This window comes from Grampus griseus (genome assembly GCF_964374135.1).
Source record: "Grampus griseus genome assembly, chromosome: 2".
NCBI lineage: Eukaryota > Metazoa > Chordata > Mammalia > Artiodactyla > Delphinidae > Grampus > Grampus griseus.
This window is the reverse complement of record NC_139018.1, coordinates 173,042,060-173,063,666: the sequence shown is the minus strand read 5'-3', so window position 1 is coordinate 173,063,666 and position 21,607 is coordinate 173,042,060. Positions and strand designations below refer to the sequence as shown.

At 41.4% G+C, this 21,607-nt stretch overlaps 1 protein-coding gene across 8 annotated transcripts in view; it reads right to left on the bottom strand.

Moving 5' to 3' along the window:
• The window catches only part of CACNB2 (calcium voltage-gated channel auxiliary subunit beta 2), a gene marked incomplete at its 5' end in the record, with an annotated part of 401,671 nt that overhangs the window by 40,046 nt on the left and 340,018 nt on the right, over window positions 1-21,607 (bottom strand). For all 8 annotated transcript variants that reach the window (XM_082647937.1, XM_082647940.1, XM_082647939.1 and 5 more), the window contains 2 exons: window positions 2,352-2,488; window positions 4,376-4,498. In XM_082647937.1, the coding sequence (XP_082504063.1) occupies window positions 2,352-2,488; window positions 4,376-4,498 (260 nt within the window). The remainder of the gene's footprint in view (window positions 1-2,351; window positions 2,489-4,375; window positions 4,499-21,607) is intronic.

Here is a 21,607-nt window from a genome sequence, read left to right as displayed (position 1 = left end):
TTCTTTTTTTAAACTGCTAAGTCTAATTCCAGTTCAAACTTGGGTTTGTTTTACATTCGCTTCGAATTTCCGTAACAGTCAAAGTATTATTTGAATTGTGTAAAATTGTGACAAACACTGCAAAGAGTTAAAATGTTCTGAATGCAAATTTGCCCTTCATGTTTAATTCTATAAAAATGCTACGTTCTTGAGCTGTTCTCCAATTCTACTGCCTTTGATTTCTGCTGATTTTTTTTATAATTTACACATCTGAGTTTTATAATACTGCTGAATTCTGAGTTTTATAATACTGCCTGAAAGTTATGCCCTCAAAACATAAGTGTATTTAAAATGTTTGGAGACAGATGTAAGAACCTCTGAAAACAAGAAGAAGTATTTTCACCTACTTGGGCAAAAGCTTAGGTAAAGAGACAGGACAAAATAAAATCCAGAAAAATCAAAGGAAAATGAATATGGTTACAGGAAACGTAAACGAGTTCCTTAGAACAGGTATGAGGTGTTACACTACTCAAATACAGATAATTTATAGTTCTTTAAGGAAAAAATGCAATAGCAAAATAACACAGCTAATACAGTAGATAAGAACAGACGGCAATAATAATAACGATTCGTTCTGTGCTTGCCTGGACAGGCCCTGGTTGCACGATTTCACAGCACATAGGCCTCTGAAGTCAAGCTACAGACAGATGGATTTTGGTTACATCCTGATTTTACCTTACTTGCTGTGCAACCTTGGTCAAGTTCCCTAAATTCTCTCAGCCTGTTTCCTCATCTGCGAAGACGAGGCCCAAATACCTACCATTCCTGTAGGTTCTTATAAAGCTGAGCTGATCGCTAATGGCTAGACCAGGGATCCCCAGCTGGGAGGCAAAGGAAACCCTACCTTCTTAACAATTTGGCAAAATGTCTCCCATCCTACTCCTTGAGAAGTAGTTTTCCTTTCTCAGTTTGTGTATGAAGAAGCAGAGAAAGATTTTATTAACTAGCATTAAGAAACCATTCTCAATACAGAGAATAGAAAAAGATACAATAAAGCCAATATAAGACTAGAAATCAAAAAAATGGCATCAGATCTTCAACGTCCTACAAGAAAGATGCCCAGGCTTTGTATATCTACACGCATCTACTTTTATATGACCAAATGCATTCACAGTCTGAGGGTCCCCAGTAACCCAGGGATTAATAAAAGTCAAATATGGGCTAGAGGTCTTGCAAAAGGGAAGAATCCATCTGAACTAAAAGAGCCTGAGAGTTATAAAATACTAGTGAATGAAGATGGATGTTCCAAACCACAAAGCATCTTCTTCTTTTTTTTTTTTTTGCGGTACGCGGGCCTCTCACTGCTGTGGCCTCTCCTGTTGTGGAGCACAGGCTCCGGACGCGCAGGCTCAGCGGCCATGGCTCACGGGCCCCGCCGCTCCGCGGCATATGGGATCTTCCCGGACCGGGGCATGAACCCATGTCCCCTGCATCGGCAGGCGGACTCTCAACCACTGCGCCACCAGGGAAGCCCGCATCTTCTATTTGACTTGTTTGTGGGCACTTGGAAAAATTCTTGCTAACACTGATATATGGTCACTGACAAAGGATTTTGCATCACTATGGAAAAAAATAAGATGTAAGCTTCAGAAAACAGAAGCCTAGCTATTCACATTAAAGAAAAGACTTGCCAGTAACACACCCTTTCACAGGGAAAAGCAAACCATGTTCTTGGACTTGTCTGCGGGGGGCTCAATTTAATATTCACTCCATATGTGAGGAGCCCTTCTAATGATTCTAGCGAGGGGCAAACAATCTCAAGAATTCTAGGGAAACAATCAATTGGCCCCAGCCTATTACATAACTTATCTAATTGCTACCTCCAGTGACAATTTACTGAGTTTCCCTTTAAGTGCTGAGCAGTGGGGCAGAACTGAAAATTGAGTTTCTTAAGTGAAAATGAAATTAAAAGACCACGAGAGCTGCTCTTTGCTGACATCTGAGATGGTCATTTCTGAAACGTCTTCCGGCCATGCCAGGCGGCTGTGGACACCGGGATTAGTCACCGGGATTGCTCGATGCCAGGGTATGTTCAGCAAAAGATTAAACTTCAGAATTTCCTCTGCACTGAAGCCTGAATTTAATACTCTATGACCTTAGCTCTTTTCATTCACGGTCATACTTAATTTGACTCTCTCCAGAAGGGGATGAAAATGAGAGGCTGGATGAAGTGTTTTAAATGCAGGGTTTGTGATGCTCTCACCAGTCTGCTTTTTAACGCATAACAAAGACTGTAGAATCCGGCAACTGACAGTACACGCATGGCAGTACAGTCTGGACTCTGACGCGAGCACTCGGTGCTTTGCTCCTACCTGGAGTAGAACCTCCCTTGCTTGGCTCTCTGTTCGTGCTGCAGCCTCGTATTCTCGAGCTTGACTGGGCTTGGAACGAATCCGATTTCACAGCCTTCTTTAACCAATCGCCCTATCCACCAGTCATTGTTAAATTTCTAAACGGAAAATCAGAATTGTCAAAATCAGTGCACAGAAGTTAAACAAATCTTCACATCCTTTTTCTTCCCCATTGACCATTTTCACTGGAGATACGTATGGTGGCAGTGACAGCGAACTCAAATATCGCAAGTCAGGAAACCCTGTTCCCGTGTTGAGTGTGTGCTAAGAGCAAAGTATTTTCCGGGAGCTCAACAATCCCTCTCCCGCCTGACTCTGCCTTCACTCTCCTGGCCTTGAGACCTTCCTGAATTCCACTGCAGCTGCTGGCACCATGAGTAGGATAAACTCTTCTTGTTCAAAGATGAACGGGTCTTCCTGACAAGAGACTAGCAGGAACTAGGGAGTGTTACAGAGGTCCTCCTCTTATATAATCAGATTAATTAGAAGTATTAAGAGTGAGTGAGAAATATTGACATCGACATGAAATATCTGATGTCAGAGCAAAATTTACCTTTGTGCAAACAGGTGTGTAATGACCACAGTCTGGCGTTCACAAATGACTTCTCCACTTACGTGGGTGTTGGCGGTTTCTCTCTTGTGCCTGGAGTATCTGTCCTAAATCTTTAGGATACGGTTTGATGTTCCTCGGCTGAAAAGTAGTTTTCAAGCCTGTTCTCGAACATTTCAAAGAAGGGTATCCACTCTGTTTTTCTTTTCCTTCTTCTCTAAGCATCAGCCCTTGGGGATGAGAGCCTAGATTCATCTAACTTCCTGCTGTAAAGTGAGATTCTAGGCATGCCATACTTCAGAAATTATTTTCTGTCTTCCCTTCCTGGCCAAACAGAAATAACAGCTCTTTTGAAAAGTTAAAGAAATGGCAGGCTCTACATTCTCTCGTCTCTTTTCATTGGCAGTTATCAGCGCTTGCTCACAGCCTTTAGTGCCTGAGCAGTTAAACCGGCATAAGCTCCATCATATATATGATAGTTTGCCTCTGCTAATCCCAAACTCCCATTCCTTCCCTCCCCTACTCCCTCTCCAAGAATATTACAAAGAATATATATATGTGTATAACGGAATCACTTTGCTGTATGGAAGAAATTAACACAACATTGCAAATCAACTATACCTCAATAAGATTAAAAAAAAATCCTTAGAACCGTAAAAAATTTTTTTACAAATGCTCCCTAGGAGAGGCCGTCCCCCAGCTGGAAGTGCTCCAATTGTAAATTCCTGCAGGCTTAAGAAAACCTCACACACCTAGAACACGTAAGGGGAATTTCTGGCCATTTCATACAGTGTTCTGCAAAACAGGCATTTGCTAAATGTTGACTCAAAATAAACCTTAATTAAGAGTGAATTTTTCCAATTTACAGATTGAGTCACTGTTAACAAAAAGTGGAGGCTTTTGGTATGGTGGAAAAGGGATGTTCCCGATATCTGGTTCTTGCCTTGTTGGCTGTGACTGCATCCATTCCCCTTCCCCTGCAGAAATTTACCACCAAAGAAGGAGAATGGGCAAAAGTGGCCTGAGTTTAGACCCTGCTAGCAGACAGGAGAGATCATGAATTCTAGATACTATCATTAAACCCTCCCCAGATGGTTAAACTTGGGACACGAGGGGAAAATGACACACGGTCAAGGTTAAACCTTAACACAAAAAGTACAGGTTAAGTATAAAAAAAGGATCATCTGCCCCAGTGGTTCTCAATTTCTGGGTCACAGAGCCCAGGGGAGCCTTGAGGTTATTCCAAGAGGCCTGTGACTTTTTTCTTCTTTAAAAAGGTTATATTTATATTAGAAAAGCTTGAGAGGCACTGATTTCACGTGTATGTTATCCAACCGCAGCTACACGCCATGCTATTTCACAGCAATGAGAAGTAAGAAATGATGCTTCAAGGTAAAAAAATCATGTGGATAGAAATTTGAATTATTCTCCTTACTTCCTTAACATGCAGAAAATCTTTTGCTTCGAATGAGATGGCCATGCCTGGCACTGGGACGTCGTCTTCATGGGCTGCGCTATAGCTGACATTTGTCCGGACTGCAAATGCAACGGGCTTTGTCTAAAATGGGAAAAGGAAGGGAGAAAAAGATTGAAAAAAAAGAAGAAACAGCGTTCCCTCTCTTTCCCCCTCAAAGTACAAACACACACTGAATAACTGTTGTCACTGTTGTTGCTTTTCCCAACTTTGGTTCTTTATCACAAAACAGCTTATCAGTATTTACAAACCTTCGAGCGCTCAGCTATACTACCCGTTTCCGAACTAGAAAAAGGCCACTGTGCTCTTTGAAAGCATAACAAGTAATGAAGGTGAAGAGGAACTACTGAAATAGGAGTTTACAACATAACAGCTTGTAGCAAATGGAAATCAAGAAAAATACACAGGATTGAAATGCCCAGTTCTTGTGTTTCAGTGAAAAAGACTTAGCCACTGCCATCTCCACCCCAAACACGTACTTTAATTAATAATAAATGGCATAATTCCAAAAGGTATAATGTTTTGGATGAAGAAAGAACCACGGAATGTATCTTATGACTACAAACACTGTATTCGTGGCGGCCAAGCATCACGAAAGCAATGACCTTTTATTCTATTACTTTTCCTCCTTGAGTTCACTCAGCCACTAAAGATGATAACGTTCATTAAGCTATCCTTCATTATTTGATGCTTTGCAAATATACAGATACATATTTGTCCTCTATCTAGGCAACACCTGTTTAATCACAAGGTGAAAAAACAGGCAAACTCAGAAACGGTGAAAAGAGGAATTGCTCTAACTGGCATTGTGTTTCTTTCGCATTGTGGGCATGTGGATTTCTTCTGAGCAGGTTCTTCCTATTCAAAGAGCTCTTCATCGGGACTGCTCATGAAGGACAAGAGGGAATTAGAACAGAAAGAACCCATCTTAGAGGCCGGACGGCGCTGCTGAGAGGCGGCGGCGACTACGACGGCAGCGGTAACGGGAACCGCGCCGGGGAGAGAGAGAATGAATGAATCTTGAAGGAAGGCACCTTAGCCTTTCATGCCACAGAAAAGAAAGGAAGTGCTAAGTTCCAGGGTGAGGCACTGTAACACAGTTGAACTCTGCATCCAGAAAGCCCAAGATTGAAGAAGAAATATCAGAGACATTGACTAACCTGGAAACAGGGACCTCTTTGGAACTTTGCTTTCATCCACAGTAGCTTTTAAAAGTATCATCGAGTGGAATTGACTTCTTCATCTTATTTTGCTTATTGGGAAGAACATGGCTTCAGGGATTATATGTTTCCCTTTAGTTTTGCATGAACTCCATAGGAAAAGGAGCCCTTAAAGGGTTTGGGAGTAACAAGAGACTGAAGACAGGCAAGCTTGCACGAGCTCGAGCTCTCTCTCTGTTTTCCCTCCCCCTTCAAAGAAAAGGATTTACAACTTAACCTTGTAACAGCTGCTGCCCAGCTTTAACCATCAAGAGAAAGTAAATAAAATTAAACCACCATTGCCAGACTACAGGCCCTGAAGTCAAGGTGTGGGAGTGGTGGCATTGAGAAAGCTGCCTGAAAGGGACAAAGACTGCAGTAAAAACGGCTTCTCTTTAAAGCTGGAAAAAAAAAAAAAAAAAGAAAGAACCCATCTTCACTTCCGAATCTTCAGAGTTAATGCATTCTAGCTGACTACTGTCTGGGTTGAGGACTGAGCTCATAAGAGCCACGGAGTTACTCAGATCCATCCACAACATGTAGAGTGGGAAAGGAGGACCAGGTTCTGGACATGGGCGCAGTAGACAGGAAGTGGACTGAAGACACGAAATGCATTTCCTGGCATCCCTTACGATTTTTTATTAAAAATGTTAAGAGGGGCTGCTCCTCATATGGAAATACAAAACTTAAAAAAATAGAAATAAAAGTTGCCTACAGTTCTACCACTGAAACACAATTCTCGATTGTGTGATAGTATTTCCATTTTTTCCTGAAATTAAAAAAATTTTTGATTCCCATAGCTATAATCATAATATTTTACCCAATTCGTACCCAATTTTTACCCAATTCTTAACACAGTTTTTCAGGTGATACACTTTTAAAATTTTTATTTATTTTTTTTAGGGCATCATTCTCTATTTTTAACAAAAATAACTGAGGGCATATTTTGAAGACAGGGCAGAGCCACTTATCATGCATCTGGTTTTAACAGATGATAGACTTTTAAAAATCTACCATTTAGAAAATGACCTCAACCATTCAACACTTTCTGGTGACGTCTAGGTTTAAAATTTTTTTCACTATGATAAATATTCTGCTTTGAAAAATCTCTGTATGAAAAGCCTCTATTTAGAATTCTTTCCTGGAGACACATTCCCAGAGGTAGCATGAGCAAGCCATGGGTTATCAAGACCTTTTAAACTTCTGTTCCAAACTACTGCCCAGATGAGCTGTACCGTTTTAAACTGCAAGCAGCAGTATAGGTTGGTGCCTTTTTCCATAAGATGCAGTCTTAATCAGACTCAGTTTTACTACTAGAAATAGCATTTTCTTGAGTATATTGATCCATTATTCAAGAGAGTTTCTGATCCCAACAGTATAAATCCAAGATTTTTTTCTATGACATGATCTCTCGTCTGTCTCAGGGACCTTTTAAAAAATTTTAAAAAGATAACAGAGTTTAAGTGTAGCCTATATATATAGCACATATATATTTTAAAACCACTGGAAGACATAAATTTTAAATGTACAACTCTAAAGAGTATCCCATGAAAATCTCTTGTCTTTTATCCAAAGACCAACTTTTCAGACACTAGAGTAGGAAGAGGGAACAGTGAGAAAAAAAAAATAAAGGGGTGGTAAAGTTAGCCTATAATAAGCGGGGCCACAGGTAATGATTTTATGCTCTCAGATTAAGACTTCAGTTCAGAATGTGGAATTCCCTTCTGGGCTCACCTCCTATAATCGACCATGCTCCCCTTAGACAAGGAGCTTCATATAGGAACCGGCTTTACAGAGCATACGGGTAGGAGAGAAGCAAGCAGAAGCCCGTCCCTCAGTGTCTTTACTTCAGGAACTATATTTCTAACTTACAATGTAGAACAGACAGGGTGGAGGGAAGATAAGAAGGCTTATCAGCTGGAGAGAAAGAGGCAGGATGCTGACCAGGGGGGATCAATGGACGACGTCATTTTTGAGTCACCGAACTCACTTCGGCTCCATCTAGCTTAAGCAGCACATCTATGATATGGAAGATATTATCTCCATCAATTCCACTCACGTGGGTTCAAGAACAGAGGGTTTTAGATGAACCTGGATTTGAATGTTGATTTATTTACAGGGAGCGTAGTCTGAACAAATTCCTTTAATCTCATGGAGTGTGTTTCCAAGGCTAGGCTACTGTTTGGTACACAGAGTGAGCTCAGTACATGAGCATTTTCTCTAGACTAAAAGAACGACCGTACATACATGAATGTTTCCCAATAGTCACTCATCTATGAACGCTCAGCACCAGTGGTTTCCTTGGTGCTCTGCACTGTAACCCACCTCACACCAGACTAGTTAACACAGGTTAATGCCTGCCATGAGATGCATGCTAAACCACGCTTACATTCGAGATACAGCCACGAGTTCTCTCCAGCATGGACTCTCTCACGTTCTCTCAGGTATGAGAAATGGTAAGGTTTCCCATGTTCATTTTGCTTATAGGATCCTCTCTACTTGCTGTGTCCGATCTGTCTAGTTCTGATTTTCTTTGTTAGTCCTCAGACACAGAGGCTTCTTTTTCTTTGAAACCAACCTTAGGTCCCAAGGGAACATCCCTCATAGACTCTTTGAATTTTTAATCCCATGAAACTATTTCTTATCAGACGTATCCTGATTTAAGTTGACATCTGCGTTTTGGGCCGACTCTACGCTCAAGTCTTCATAGGACCCTTTCCTGCCGTCATTCAGGGCTCTCCCCCGTGGCTGCCCCTCCCTGGCTCACGTTCGGTCCGAAAGCCTCCTGTACTGTTTTGGTTTTCCAGTGTCACTTCTCTAATCAGGGCCCTGGGACCACTTCCCTCTCATGTCGTCCGTCATAACAATTTGTGACTCTCACGGACGCTCGGGGCATTTATTTTTTGAGGCCAGTGGCCATTTACTCTCTTTTTTTTGCTCCCTGATTAAGATAAAGCAAAGTCCTGAGAAGCAAGAACAAATTAAGAGCTCAGAAACCTTGGGTCCTTACAGAGGCCTCACGGGAACACCAGGTCAGAGTGGACCGTGGTGACTGACCAGAGCTCTAACACGTGCCGGGACCCAGAAGGTGTTCTGGGCACTGAGGGAAGCGAAGTTGGTCCAGACCCCAGGACTGAAAGTAACCTCGAGCTCCAAGCAGTGGGTTCTGCCCCAGGTCATAGGTCCCCCCCTTCAAGAGGTCCTTTGTTCTCCCTCTAAAACTCCAGGGCTTCCCAGGTTTGTCTGAAAGGCCTGATCATGGCTGGAGGGGAAGAAAGGCAGAAAACATCAATATAAAGATGGCTCGCAGCCCTAGGCAGGGTCCCATCAGGACTGACTATTGTGAATGGTACTTAAATCCAAATTCAGATTCAGATCTAGATTCATCTGACTCCACAGAATCATTAGGGTCCCGAGGAGACAATATGACCGCCTTAATTCCACTGTCTTTCTTTTCAGTCGACTCCCTTCATATCCTGGGAACCTTATTCTCAGGCCAGTGCTCTAGCCGGAGTCTATTTTGCTCTCTCCTTCTACATGGGTTCCTGGCTAACTTGTCTTGTAGCCGTGGAGGACCGGATACGTGATGGAGAGGCACACGATTCTATCAGCCTTCGCTTCTCCCTCTCCTGTGCCAACGAAAAGGGGAACAGATTGGTTCTCTGCCTTTTCTGGTACCTCCCATCCAGTATACGCTACGTAGCCTCAGGGTGGTTGGTAAACCACCTACCTGTACTTGGTAGTCTACCTTTTGACACAGAATTAAACGCTCGCTGCCACTTAACTTGTAGACTCAAGTGCCAATAAATACCAACTTATAGAAGAGAAGCATCTCGTTATCCGGACAGTCATGCAAAAGTGCTTTAAAAACTCTAAGGCTGTGTCATTTCACCTTGGTGTCTGCAGTCTGTTTTCAAGTAACATTTCAGAAGAAGGCAGTGAGTGAGTGACACAGGTGTGTCATGGGACCGCCGTGTCATGGAACAGCCGAGTGACGATGACCAAAGACATCCTCACTCTCCTCCTCCAGGTCCTTCTTCGTCTTGGACATGGCACGATTTATGATGAAATGATAAAAGCTACTACTTTGGATGTCTGTGAAGTGCTGTGCTGGGTATTATGCACAGCTTTTTGCATTTAATTTAATCCCAGCAACAACCATTCCTCCCAAGTGAGGAAGCTGAGGTTCAGAAAAACTCCTCCAGGGCCACAAGCAATGGAGGGGATATTCAAATCCGACTATCTCATCTGAAAGCCTGAGTTCTTTCTGCAGTCCTCGCCTCCTTTTCATTCAAAGGGGTACATGGATGGCAATGTTTGAGCATTTAGATGTCTGTGTGAAATTAGTGAATACTGGAAAGTAATAACTTACAAAATTCTACAAATTGTTTGGTACCAAAAAAAAGGTAAAAATGTAGGCCTCAGTCTGCCTTGTAGCCTAATTTAGTCCATTTTTTCAAACGTAAAACAGTCAACGAGCAGTGTCACATGTTAGAACTCCAGGCATGCATTATAAAGGTCATGTATTGCTGTATCTTTGCCCTTCAATCGGTTTGTGGTCCAGTAAATCATAACAATATCAAATCATGATTTTTATTTATTTAGATGTGACTTTTCTTTTTTCACGTCTCTTTTTCATAATACATAAAGCTCCCTTTCATTCAAAGAGGGCTGAGATAGTAAAATACACGTGGTTTCATAGTTTCTAAAAATGCCACCAAGGCTGCTGCATTGGGAGAATTAAAGCCCTCAGCTACTACAGTCCTAAAAAGGCGAGGAAACGTCACTCCAAGCTCCTTACGGTGAAATGTTTCGTGGGCTAACTTTAAGGGTTTTTGAGTAGCCTGAGAGTTATTTGGGAACATTCCAAGTTGGCTTAGTCCATTCATGACTCTTGGTTTATGGTTCTCAGGATGGACTTCATTTGATGGATGACTGAACTTACTTATAAATACAGCAGGAGGTGGCCGAGGGTGCTAACCATCTGCTTTCCTCACCTCCCTCCTCCTTCTGACTCCAGCACCACTATAGTCTGGCCCAGCAATGCCCAATGAACCCTCCCAAACTCTCCTTATGTTTCTGCTCTGACTCAGGCCCTCTAGCCCCCATTCTGACCCTCACCACGCTGCCACTTGCTCTACTCTGCCTAGAGATGGACATCTGGGCTGGTCATTAACAGACGTGCAGGGGACCCCATCTGGAAAGTTCGGGGGGGATGCTTGTAGACAGCTCTGGGGCCACATGACTTGCTATTTCTCACAACCCAAAGAAGTTCCATCAGCACCACGGAGGCCCGGCCTATGGAAGCTCATAGGCTCCTGTCAGAGATACGTTTGAAGTTTATAGCAGGAACCAACTTTATCTTTATTTTCTCACAGTCTTCTAGAATCACTAGACCTAAGGCTGTCAGAAAACAATGATTGTAAGTAGGAGATAATTAACTTAAAAAATCACTTTGGATCCAGCAATTCCACTTCTGGGCATATATCCAAAGGAAACAAAAACACTACGCTAAAGCAACATCTAGACCCCATGTTCACAGCAGCATCATTTACAACAGTCAAGACAGGGAAACACCCTAAGTGTCCACCAACAGATGAACGGATAAAGAAGATGTGAGATACACACACACACACACACACACACACACACACACACACACACACACACACGAATATTATTCAGCCATGAGAAAGAAGGGAATCCTGCCATTTGCAAAAGCATGGATGGGGCTTCCCTGGTGGTGCAGTGGTTGAGAGTCCGCCTGCCGATGCAGGGGACGCAGGTTCGTGCCCCGGTCCGGGAGGATCCCACATGCCACGGAGCGGCTGGGCCCGTGAGCCATGGCCGCTGAGCCTGCGCATCCAGAGCCTGTGCTCGGCAACGGGAGAGGCCACAGCAGGGAGAGGCCCGCGTACCGCAAAAAAAAAAGCATGGATGGACTTTGAGAGGATCATGCTAAGTGAAATAAGAGAAAGACAAACCCTGTCTGATCTCACTTATATGTGGAATCTCAAAAGCAAAACAAAAGCCCAAAATTTCTGGTCGTGAAGTAAGATAAAACAAATTATCACCAATTCACGGCACTCGAGTTTTCTTCCTAAACAACGACTTAATGAGTTAAGAGGGAAGCTAATCATCTTAATGGATACAACAAATGTTTACCTTCCTTTCATTTATTAAAAATGTGCTAATGAATGATGGAATACTTACTGTTAAAAAGCAAAATGAAATTCACTCAAATAAGAATAGAATTCTGATCATGATGAATAGCTACTGAATTTTCATGCATCGATTTCTTAATACAGATGCATTTTAATATGCTGAATAGCAAAGTGTGTTTTTCCATTTTCATTTGGAGGCCATTAATAGCTAATAACATACAAGGAAAATCCATAATTTGTTTTAATGTCTACAATGGATTGTCTTAAATATTAACTACTCCCAACTTATAGTATTTTCTTAAAGAAACTGAAAGAAAAATGTAAAGAATTTAAATGACCCAGGTTCCTATTATGAGAGACTACAGAAAAGAGAGCTTAAAAATCTAATGAGATTTTGATCCATTTTCTTGCACATAATAATTTCCTATAAAACTTGCTATGCTTTTCTATGATTTTTTTTTTTTTTTTTTTTTTTTTTGCAGTACGCGGGCCTCTCACTGTTGTGGCCTCTCCCGTTGCGGGGCACAGGCTCCGGACGCGCAGGCTCAGCGGCCATGGCTCACGGGCCCAGCCGCTCCGCGGCATGTGGGATCTTCCCGGACCGGGGCACGAACCCGTGTCCCCTGCATCGGCAGGCGGACTCTCAACCACTGCGCCACCAGGGAAGCCCGTTTTCTATGATTTTAAATGACTCAAATGAGAGTACAGCCATTGAGTCTTACAATGGAAATACTCAGAGAAAGAGAAGGTGAGGTACTTTCAGGAATAAGGTCAGAGCTATCTGCTTTATTTATTACATATTAATACTTGCCAATCATTGAACTTTTTGAAAATTTTTGCTTAATTTATTATAAAGTGTCAAGGGTAGTCTGAGAATTCTTTAATAGTAAACCAAAGAAAACCACGGTGATAAAAAGAATGTAACAACCAATTACGTATCCTGCTAACTGAACACTGAATCAGACTGAATAAGCAAATAGTCACAGATTTGTCATAAGATAAAATTTATACAGGCAGTTAACTGATTTGAGGAATTCAAATTTCTTGTCTAGAATGGATTCACTTAATGAATATTTATTAAGTACATGCTTACTATCTCCAGTTCTTATGCTCACATAGCTTAACTTATATTCTAGTAGAGGAGATATAAGTAAGATAATTGATAATTTCAAATAGTGAATAAAGTAAAACAAAGTTTTGTGAGTAGAGGGGAACCACAAGTGAAGGATGGATTGGCAATGTGAAATGGGGTGTTTAAGGAAAGCCTCTTTTGAGTTCTCAATGATCTCTTCATCCATCCATCCATCCATCATTTATGTTTCAGGTACTGTTTTAGACAGTTGGGCTACATCAGTGACCAAAAGAAACTGAAATTCCCTGCCCTCTAAGAGCTTAACTCTAAGCGGGAGAGACACATCATAAGTAATAGACATAATAAACAAAGTATATAACATGTTAGGAGGTGACAAATTCTGTGGAAAAAGGAAAAGAAAAACAAGGTAAGGAAAGCCATAGTAGCAGATGACAGGGCAGGGACAGTTTCACATGGGAGTGGAGGTGGTTTGCCTTGAGGAGGTAACATTTGGACAAAAGCATGGAGAGGTGAGGGAATGCAGGTGCCTGAACTGTGGGCAGAGGGAAGAGCCAGTGCTGAGGCCCCAACATGGGAGCAGGCCAGACTGGCTGGGAGAGGACAAGGGGGTCAGAATGGCTGAGTGGAGGGGACCAGAGAAAGGAACAAAAGATGAGGTCAGAGCTCTCAGGTGATGCCTGGCTTTGCAGCTCAGAGTCAAGACTTGTGGCTTTTGCTCTAAGTGAGATGAGAACTCACTGGAGGCTTTCCAGCAGAGGAGTGATGTGGTCTGACATGTTCAAAGGGCTATGATGGCTGTTGAACTGAAAAGAGGCTTTGGGGACTTTGAAGTGGAAACAGGGGAATCAGCTGGAGACGCTTACAGTGACCCACGTGGAGAGATGACGGTGGTTAAATCAGGGCGACAGTAATGGAGGTGGAAAAAATAAATGGTCCCATTCTGCATACGTTTTCAAAGTCGAGTCAACCAAATTTGCTGACAGATTTGATAAGGGCGTGAAAGAGAGTGAACGACGATGCCAAATGTTCTGGGTCTGAGTGATTAGAAGGATGATGTACCCATCGAGTGATACGGGGTGGGGGTGGGGGGCGGGAAGAGGGCTACAGTGCTCAGAAGGCAAAAATAAAAAATTTTACATTTCTTTTAAATTGAAGTATGGTTGACTTACGACATAGTAGTTTCAAGCGTACAACACAGTGGTCTGATATTTTTATAGATCACACAAAAATGTTACATGTTTTGAACATGTAAAGTCTGAGATCCTATGAAACGTCCAAGTAGAATTTGGAAGAGGGCTCAAGGTCTGAAAGGTTGACAGAAAGATCTGGGCTAAAGCTATAAGGTGTCAGGGACTTTCCTGGCGGTTCAGTGGTTAAGACTGCACTGCACTTCCACTGCAGGGGGCACGGGTTCGATCCCTGGTCAGGCAACTAAGATCCCACATGCCACGTGGTGTGGCCAAGGAATAAAAAAATGGAAAAAAAATAAAGTAGTAAATTCTTAGGCACGTTGATGACGTGGAGATCAACGTACGTGGTGGCACTCCAACTACAAAAGAGCCTCAGCTACAGAAGAGTGGAGAATGACTGCTAAGACCGTGGTTTCCAGGAAGTGTCTCAAGGAGCAGGGAGCGGCCAGCTGTGTCAGATACTGCTAATGGGTCAAGGAGGATGAGGGCGGACACCTGCCATGTGGATTTCACAACCTAGAGGTCGCTGTTGACAAGAGGCCATTCAGATGCTTGCTGGGGATGAAAGCCATATTGGAGTTAAAAGAGATTAAAAGGAGAGGAATTGGATACGGTTAAGTATAGACCATTCTTGTAAGGAATTTTGCTATAAAGGGAAAGAAGAAATGTGATGGGTGGTAGGAGAAATGAGTCAAGATTTTTTTCATTTAAAGCAGGAGAAATAGGCTTCCCTGGTGGCACAGTGGTTAAGAATCCGCCTGCCAATGCAAAGGACACGGGTTCGATCCCTGGTCTGGGAAGATCCCACATGCCACGGAGCAACTAAGCCCGTGGGCCACAACTACTGAGCCTGCGTTCTAGAGCCTGTGAGCCACAACTACTGAGCCTGCGCGCCACAACTACTGAAGCCCACGTGCCTAGAGCCCATGCTCCGCAACAAGAGAAGCCACTGCAGTGAGAAGCCTGCGCATCATGAAGAGTAGCCCTCGTTCGCCACAACTAGAGAAAGCTCGCACACAGCAATGAAGACCCAAAGCAGCCAAAAATAAAATAAATAAAAATAAATTAATTTTAAAAAAAGGTAGGAGAAATAACAAAAATCGAAGCTGATAGGAATGAGTAGAGAGGAAAAAAACACGATGGTGTAGGAACCAGTGGATAGAACTGCTAGAGCAACGTTTCCGCTTTGGCAGGGGAGACAGTGGGATCCAGTGTTTAAGCACAGGACGTGGCCTTAGACGGAGGCAAGGAGGCAGCATGAACAAGGGCAGATACCAGCTATGGAGGTGATGGAATGTCCACCTTCCCAGTGGAACAGGAAGGTGGGAGTAAAGACAGGGAAGAAGGTCTTAGAGGCTGAGAAGGGAGGAAAGAACTCAAGACAGTCATCCACGAGTGCGGAAGATTAAATGAACAAGGGAAGTATGGTGGGATTGCTCGGCAGTATTAAAGGCCCGCTTGAGAGTCAAGGTCATGGATTTATAGTAAGCCAGCCACGCCATGTGGGAATGTCAGGAACGTCATCAGAGAGGTAACGGAGTTAAGCCATCATCCTTCAGCTTGAAAAGATCATGGCCTTCAAACTACCTTTTTCCATCTTGCTTCGGTTCTTCTGCAGCAATTTCATAGAAATGCCTATTACACTCTATAGTTTGATACAAATAGAGTCTATATATTTGGGGGCATTTTAACCTACTTTCCTGATTGATCTCTCAACCAGGTTATAACCCTTTTCAGGTAAATGATTTATACTCCTCTTTATTTTTTATGTCAGCCTCCAAGCCTTTACCACAGTGCTAGGTATACATTAATAACTGTTAAAGGACTCATTCAAGGGATTGATTCGTTTCAGTTAGAGGAATCAATTATCAGGAGCTTATCCAGCACCTACTCTAGGCAAAGTTCTGCTACCATGGCTCCAGGGCCCACAAAAATCGAATGGCTGAGTTATTACCGTAGTAAGGTTGATCTCATCAGGATTTTGTTTTATATGATTAACACGCATGTATGTAAGTGCAAGTGTACATATATATTTATGAAATTGAAAATAGCTCTATTAATTAAGAATCAAGCAAAGGAGCAAATATTTAAAACAAAATTTGAAATAGTATCATCCTAAAAGCTACTGAAATGACTTACAATCTCTATATAAGTTAAATTTATGTGTGAAGCAAAAAGATAAGCATATCTGTTCTTTTTTTTTTCTTTTTCAGTAGATGATTAAAAAGTAGGTAAGCTCTTACGAAAGTGTTTTGGGGAGTGAATAATGGTAATTTAAAAAATATTATACCCACCTTAAAAAGCTGAATTGAAATACAACATTTATGAATGCTGACATCAAGGTAGTACTCAAAGTTACAGAATCAACATGCAACGTGACGATTAGAATAATAATGACATATAGATCTATCTATCTATGTAGAGAGAAACACAGCACACTTCCAATTTGTTTATCAGAGAATTCTTCACTTGGGATCTGAGGTCTTCAACTAAGGTTTATAAAGGATTAATTACCAGTCACCAGGGAAAGCAAGCATCCATGGAAAAATTTACCAAAGGAGAAACCCTATACAAAGAAGAGAGACTATCTGAGATTTTGGTGCTACCTGCTATCATTTAGCATTAGCAGAGCGTTCTCTTTCAGCAAGAGCGTACTGGGTTCATTTCCCCCGTGGAGCTGTCTCTCCCCAGAGCAGTGTCTTCAAAAGGCATTGCAACTCTTCCAGGCCACTGGGAAAGAAACCAATACGGCGAGAAAGTGCTTGATTTTATTTATTCTGGGTTATGAATATCTGTCTCCTTGCCTTAGAAGAAAGGTGAAGTCATTTTCAATCAAGTCAGCCTCTTAAGAAGAACAGAACTGTTTATATTTAATTTTACTACTGATTAGTCTTACCAAGCAGGATAACAGTAGGTCTCAGGTTATTTAGGAGCTAATGGTATAATTCAGGGGCAAGCAATGTTTACTTTAGGCGTGCTGTAAAAACAAAACAAAACCCCAAAGCCCAGATGTGTTTTCTTCTTCAGTCGTCGTTATGGACTCAGTGTTTGATTAGAGAAGGTCACAGGGGTGCGGCCTTAATCCAATGGGATTGGTATCCTTAGAAGAGGAAGAGGAGACACCAGAGACGTCTCTCTGGGCGCACACAGAGGAAAGTCCATGTGAAGATGCAGGGAGAAGGCGGCCACCGACAAGCCAAGGAGAGAGGCCTCACCAGAAACGGACCCTCACCAGAAACAGACTGTGGTCAGAACTGTGAGAGTATCAACTTCTGCTGTTGAAGCCACGCAGACTATGGTATTTTGTTACGGCAGCCCAAGTAGACTAAAATAGTTACCTTCACCAAATCAATATGATGGGTCTATATTGCTAATGAAAAACACAGGATTAATCTATATTATTTTGATATCAAAGTCATTCACAACCAAAGATTATTTCTTTATCCAAAATTCCTATAAATGTTTCAGAGAAAATTAGGAAAATGTCAAGTCAATAAAAATTCACTCCTTTTTTCTAACATGTTTACTTAGCATCTGTTTTGTTTAAAATCCAGCACTGGACACTTCAAAGGACAGGATGCTACAGGATACAGGGTTTCCTTCCTTAAGCCCACTGAGACGCTAGTCAGGGAGCTTATGTCTACACCAGACCAAACAACTTCAGCTAAGAGGTGGCTGAGTTCAAACAGGTGTGTTTACACTCTTTGGCTACTGTGTGGCGACATCGTTTGTGCAGCTGCTGCTTCCAAGTCCTGAATAACAACCTCACATTTCCATTCTTTCTCTTTGCTTATCTGTTAGATTTCACACACATAGCTGTCCCATTTCTTAGCTGTTTTTCCCTAATTCATACTAGTTCTATTTTTCTGAAAGTGCAAAAATTTTAAAAACAAAACAAAAAGCGTGGTGATGTACGACCACCTCAACAGGGACCAAGCACAACATTCTATGAAGCACTTCAGTCCACAATGGACAGCTCAGCAACATCCAGAACCTCTAAATCCAAGTGGTTTTACGTGTCGCCATCATGGTCCTGCTCAGTGCTTTTGTTCCACGACAAGGATAGGAATGAAAGAATTAAGAGGAACCAACAGGGGTATCCCTCCCAAACTACCGCATTGCACTTATTTATTTAATTTTTTAACATCTTTATTGGAGTATAATTGCTTTACAATGGTGTGTTAGTTTCTGCTGTATAACAAAGTGAATCAGCTATACATATACATACATCCCCATATCCCCTCCCTCTTGCGTCTCCCTCCCACCCTCCCTATCCCACCCCTCTAGGTGGTCACAAAGCACGGAGCTGATCTCCCTGTGCTATGCGGCTGCTTCCCACTAGCTATTTTACATTTGATAGTGTATATATGTCCATGCTACTCCCTTACTTCGTCCCAGCTTACCCTTCCCCCTCCCCGTGTCCTCAAGTCCATTCTCTACATCTGTGTCTTTATTCCTGTCCTGCCCCTAATGTCTTCAGAATCATTTTTTTTTTTAGATTCCATATATACATGTTAGCATACAGTATTTGTTTTCTCTTTCTGCCTTACTTCACTCTGTAGGACAGACTCTAGGTCTGTCCACCTCACTACAAATAACTCAATTTCATTTCTTTTTATGGCTGAGTAATATTCCATTGTATATATGTGCCACATCTTCTTTATCCATTCATCTGTTGATGGGCACTTAGGTTGCATCCATGTCCTGGCTATTGTAAATAGATCTGCAATGAACATTGTGGTACCTGACTCTTTCTGAATTATGGTTTTCTCAGGGTATATGCCCAGTAGTGGAATTGCTGGGTGGTATGGTAGTTCTATTGTTAGTTTTTTGAGGAACCTCCATACTGTTCTCCATAGTGGCTGTATCAATTTACATTCCCATCAACAGTGCAAGAGGGTTCCCTTTTCTCCACACCCTCTCCAGCATTTATTGTTTCTACATTTTTTGATGATGGCCATTCTGACTGGTGTGAGGTGATACCTCATTGCAGTTTTGATTTGCATTTCTCTAACCATTAGTGGTGTTGAGCATCCTTTCATGTGTTTGTTGGCAATCTGTATATCTTCTTTGGAGAAATGTCTATTTAGGTCTTTTGCCCATTTTGGCATTGGGTTGTTTTTTTGATATTGAGTTGCATGAGCTGCTTGTAAATTCTGGAGGTTAATCCGTTGCCAGTTGGTTCATTTGCAAATATTTGCTCCCATTCTGAGGGTTGTCTGTTCGTCTTGTTTATGGTTTCATGTGCAAAAGCTTTTAAGTTTTATTAGGTTCCATTTGTGTATTTTTGTTTTTATTTCCATTACTCTAGGAGGTGGGTCAAAAAGGATCTTGCTGTTATTTATGTCATAGAGTATTCTGCCTATGTTTTCCTCTAGGAGTTTTATAGTGTGTGGCCTTACATTTAGGTCTTTAATCCATTTTGAGTTTATTTTTGTGTATGGTGTTAGGGAGTGTTCTAATTTCATTATTTTACATGTCGCTGTCCAGTTTTCCCAGCACCACTTATTGAAGAGGCTGACTTTTCTCCACTGTATATTCTTGCATCCTTTATAAAAGATAAGGTGACCATATGTGCGTGGGTTTATCTCTGGGCTTTCTATCCTGTTCCACTGATCTATATTTCTGTTTTTGTGCCAGTACCATACTCTGTTGATTACTGTAGCTTTGTAGTATAGTCTGAGGTCTGGGAGCCTGATTCCTCCAGCTCCGTTTTTCCTTCTCAAGATTGCTTTGGCTACTCAGGGTCTTTTGTGTTTCCATACAAATTAAATTTTTTGTCCTAGTTCTGTGAAATATGCCATTGGTAGTTTGAGAGGGATTGCATTGAATCTGTAGATTGCTTTGGGTAGTAGAGTCATTTTCACAATGTTGATTCTTCCAATCCAAGAACATAGTATATCCCTCCATCTGTTTGTATCATCTTTAATTTCTTTCATCAGTGTCTTATAGTTTTCTGCATACAGGTCTTTTGTCTCCTTAGGTAGGTTTATTCCTAGATATTTTATTCTTTTTGTTGCAATGGTAAATGGGAGACTTTCCTTAATTTCACTTTCAGATTTTTCATCGTTAGTGTATAGGAATGCAAGAGATTTCTGTGCATTAATTTCGTATCCTGCTACGTTACCAAATTCGTTGATTAGCTCTAGTAGTTTTCTGGTAGCATCTTTAGGATTCTCTATGTATAGTTTCATGTCATCTGCAAACAGTGACAGCTTTACTTCTTCTTTTCCGATTTGGATTTCTTTTATTTCTTTTTCTTCTCTGATAGCTGTGGCTAAAACTTCCAAAACTATGTTGAATAATAGTGGTGAGAGTGGACAACCTTGTCTTGTTCCTGATCTTAGAGGAAATGGTTTCAGTCTTTCACCATTGAGAAAGATGTCAGCTGTGGGTTTGTCATATATGGCCTTTATTATGTTGAGGTAAGTTCCCTCTATGCCTACTTTCTGGAGGTTTTTTATCATAAATGGGTGTTGAATTTTGTCGAAAGCTTTTTCTGCATCTATTGAGATGATCATATCGTTTTTCTCCTTCAATTTGTTAATATGGCTTATCACATTGACTGATTGGCATATATTGAAGAATCCTTGCATTCCTGGAATAAACCCCACTTGATCATGGTGTATGATCCCTTTAATGTGCTGTTGGATTCTGTTCGCTAGTATTTTCTTGAGTATTTTCGCATCTATGTTCATCAGTGATATTGGCCTGTAGTTTTCTTTCTTTGTGACATCTTTGTCTGGTTTTGGTATCAGGGTGATGGTGGCCTCATAGAATGAGTTTGGGAGTATTCCTCCCTCTGCTATATTTTGGAAGAGTTTGAGGATAGGTGTTAGCTCTGCTCTAAATGTTTAATAGAATTTGCCTGTGAAGCCATCTGGTCCTGGGCTTTTGTTTGTTGGAAGATTTTTAATCAGAGTTTCCATTTCAGTGCTTGTGATTGGTCTGTTCATATTTTCTATTTCTTCCTGGTTCAGTCTCAGAAGTTGTGCTTTTCTAAGAATCTGTTCATGTCTTCCAGGTTGTCCATTTTATTGGCTTACAGTTGCTTGTAGTAATCGCTCATGATCCTTTGTTTTTCTGCAGTGTCAGTTGTTACTTCTTCTTTTTCATTTCTAATTCTATTGATTTGAGTCTCCTCCCTTTTTTTCTTGATAAGTCTGGCTAATGGTTTATCAATTTTGCTTATCTTCTCAAAGAACCAGCTTTTAGTTTTATTGATCTTTGCTATTGTTTCCTTCATTTCTTTTTCATTTATTTCTGATCTGATCTTTATGATTTCTTTCATTCTGATAACTTTGTGTGGTTTTTTTTCTTCTTTCTTAAATTGCTTTAGGTGTAAGGTTAGGTTGTTTCTTTGAGATGTTTCTTGTTTCTTGAGGTAGGATAATTCTGCTGTAAACTTCCCTCTTATAACTGCTTTTGCTGCATCTCATAGGTTTTGGGTCATCGTGTTTTCATTGTCATTTGTTTCTAGGTATTTTTTTTTTTTTTTTTTTTTTGCAGTTCGCAGGCCTCTCACTGCTGTGGCCTCTCCCGTTGTG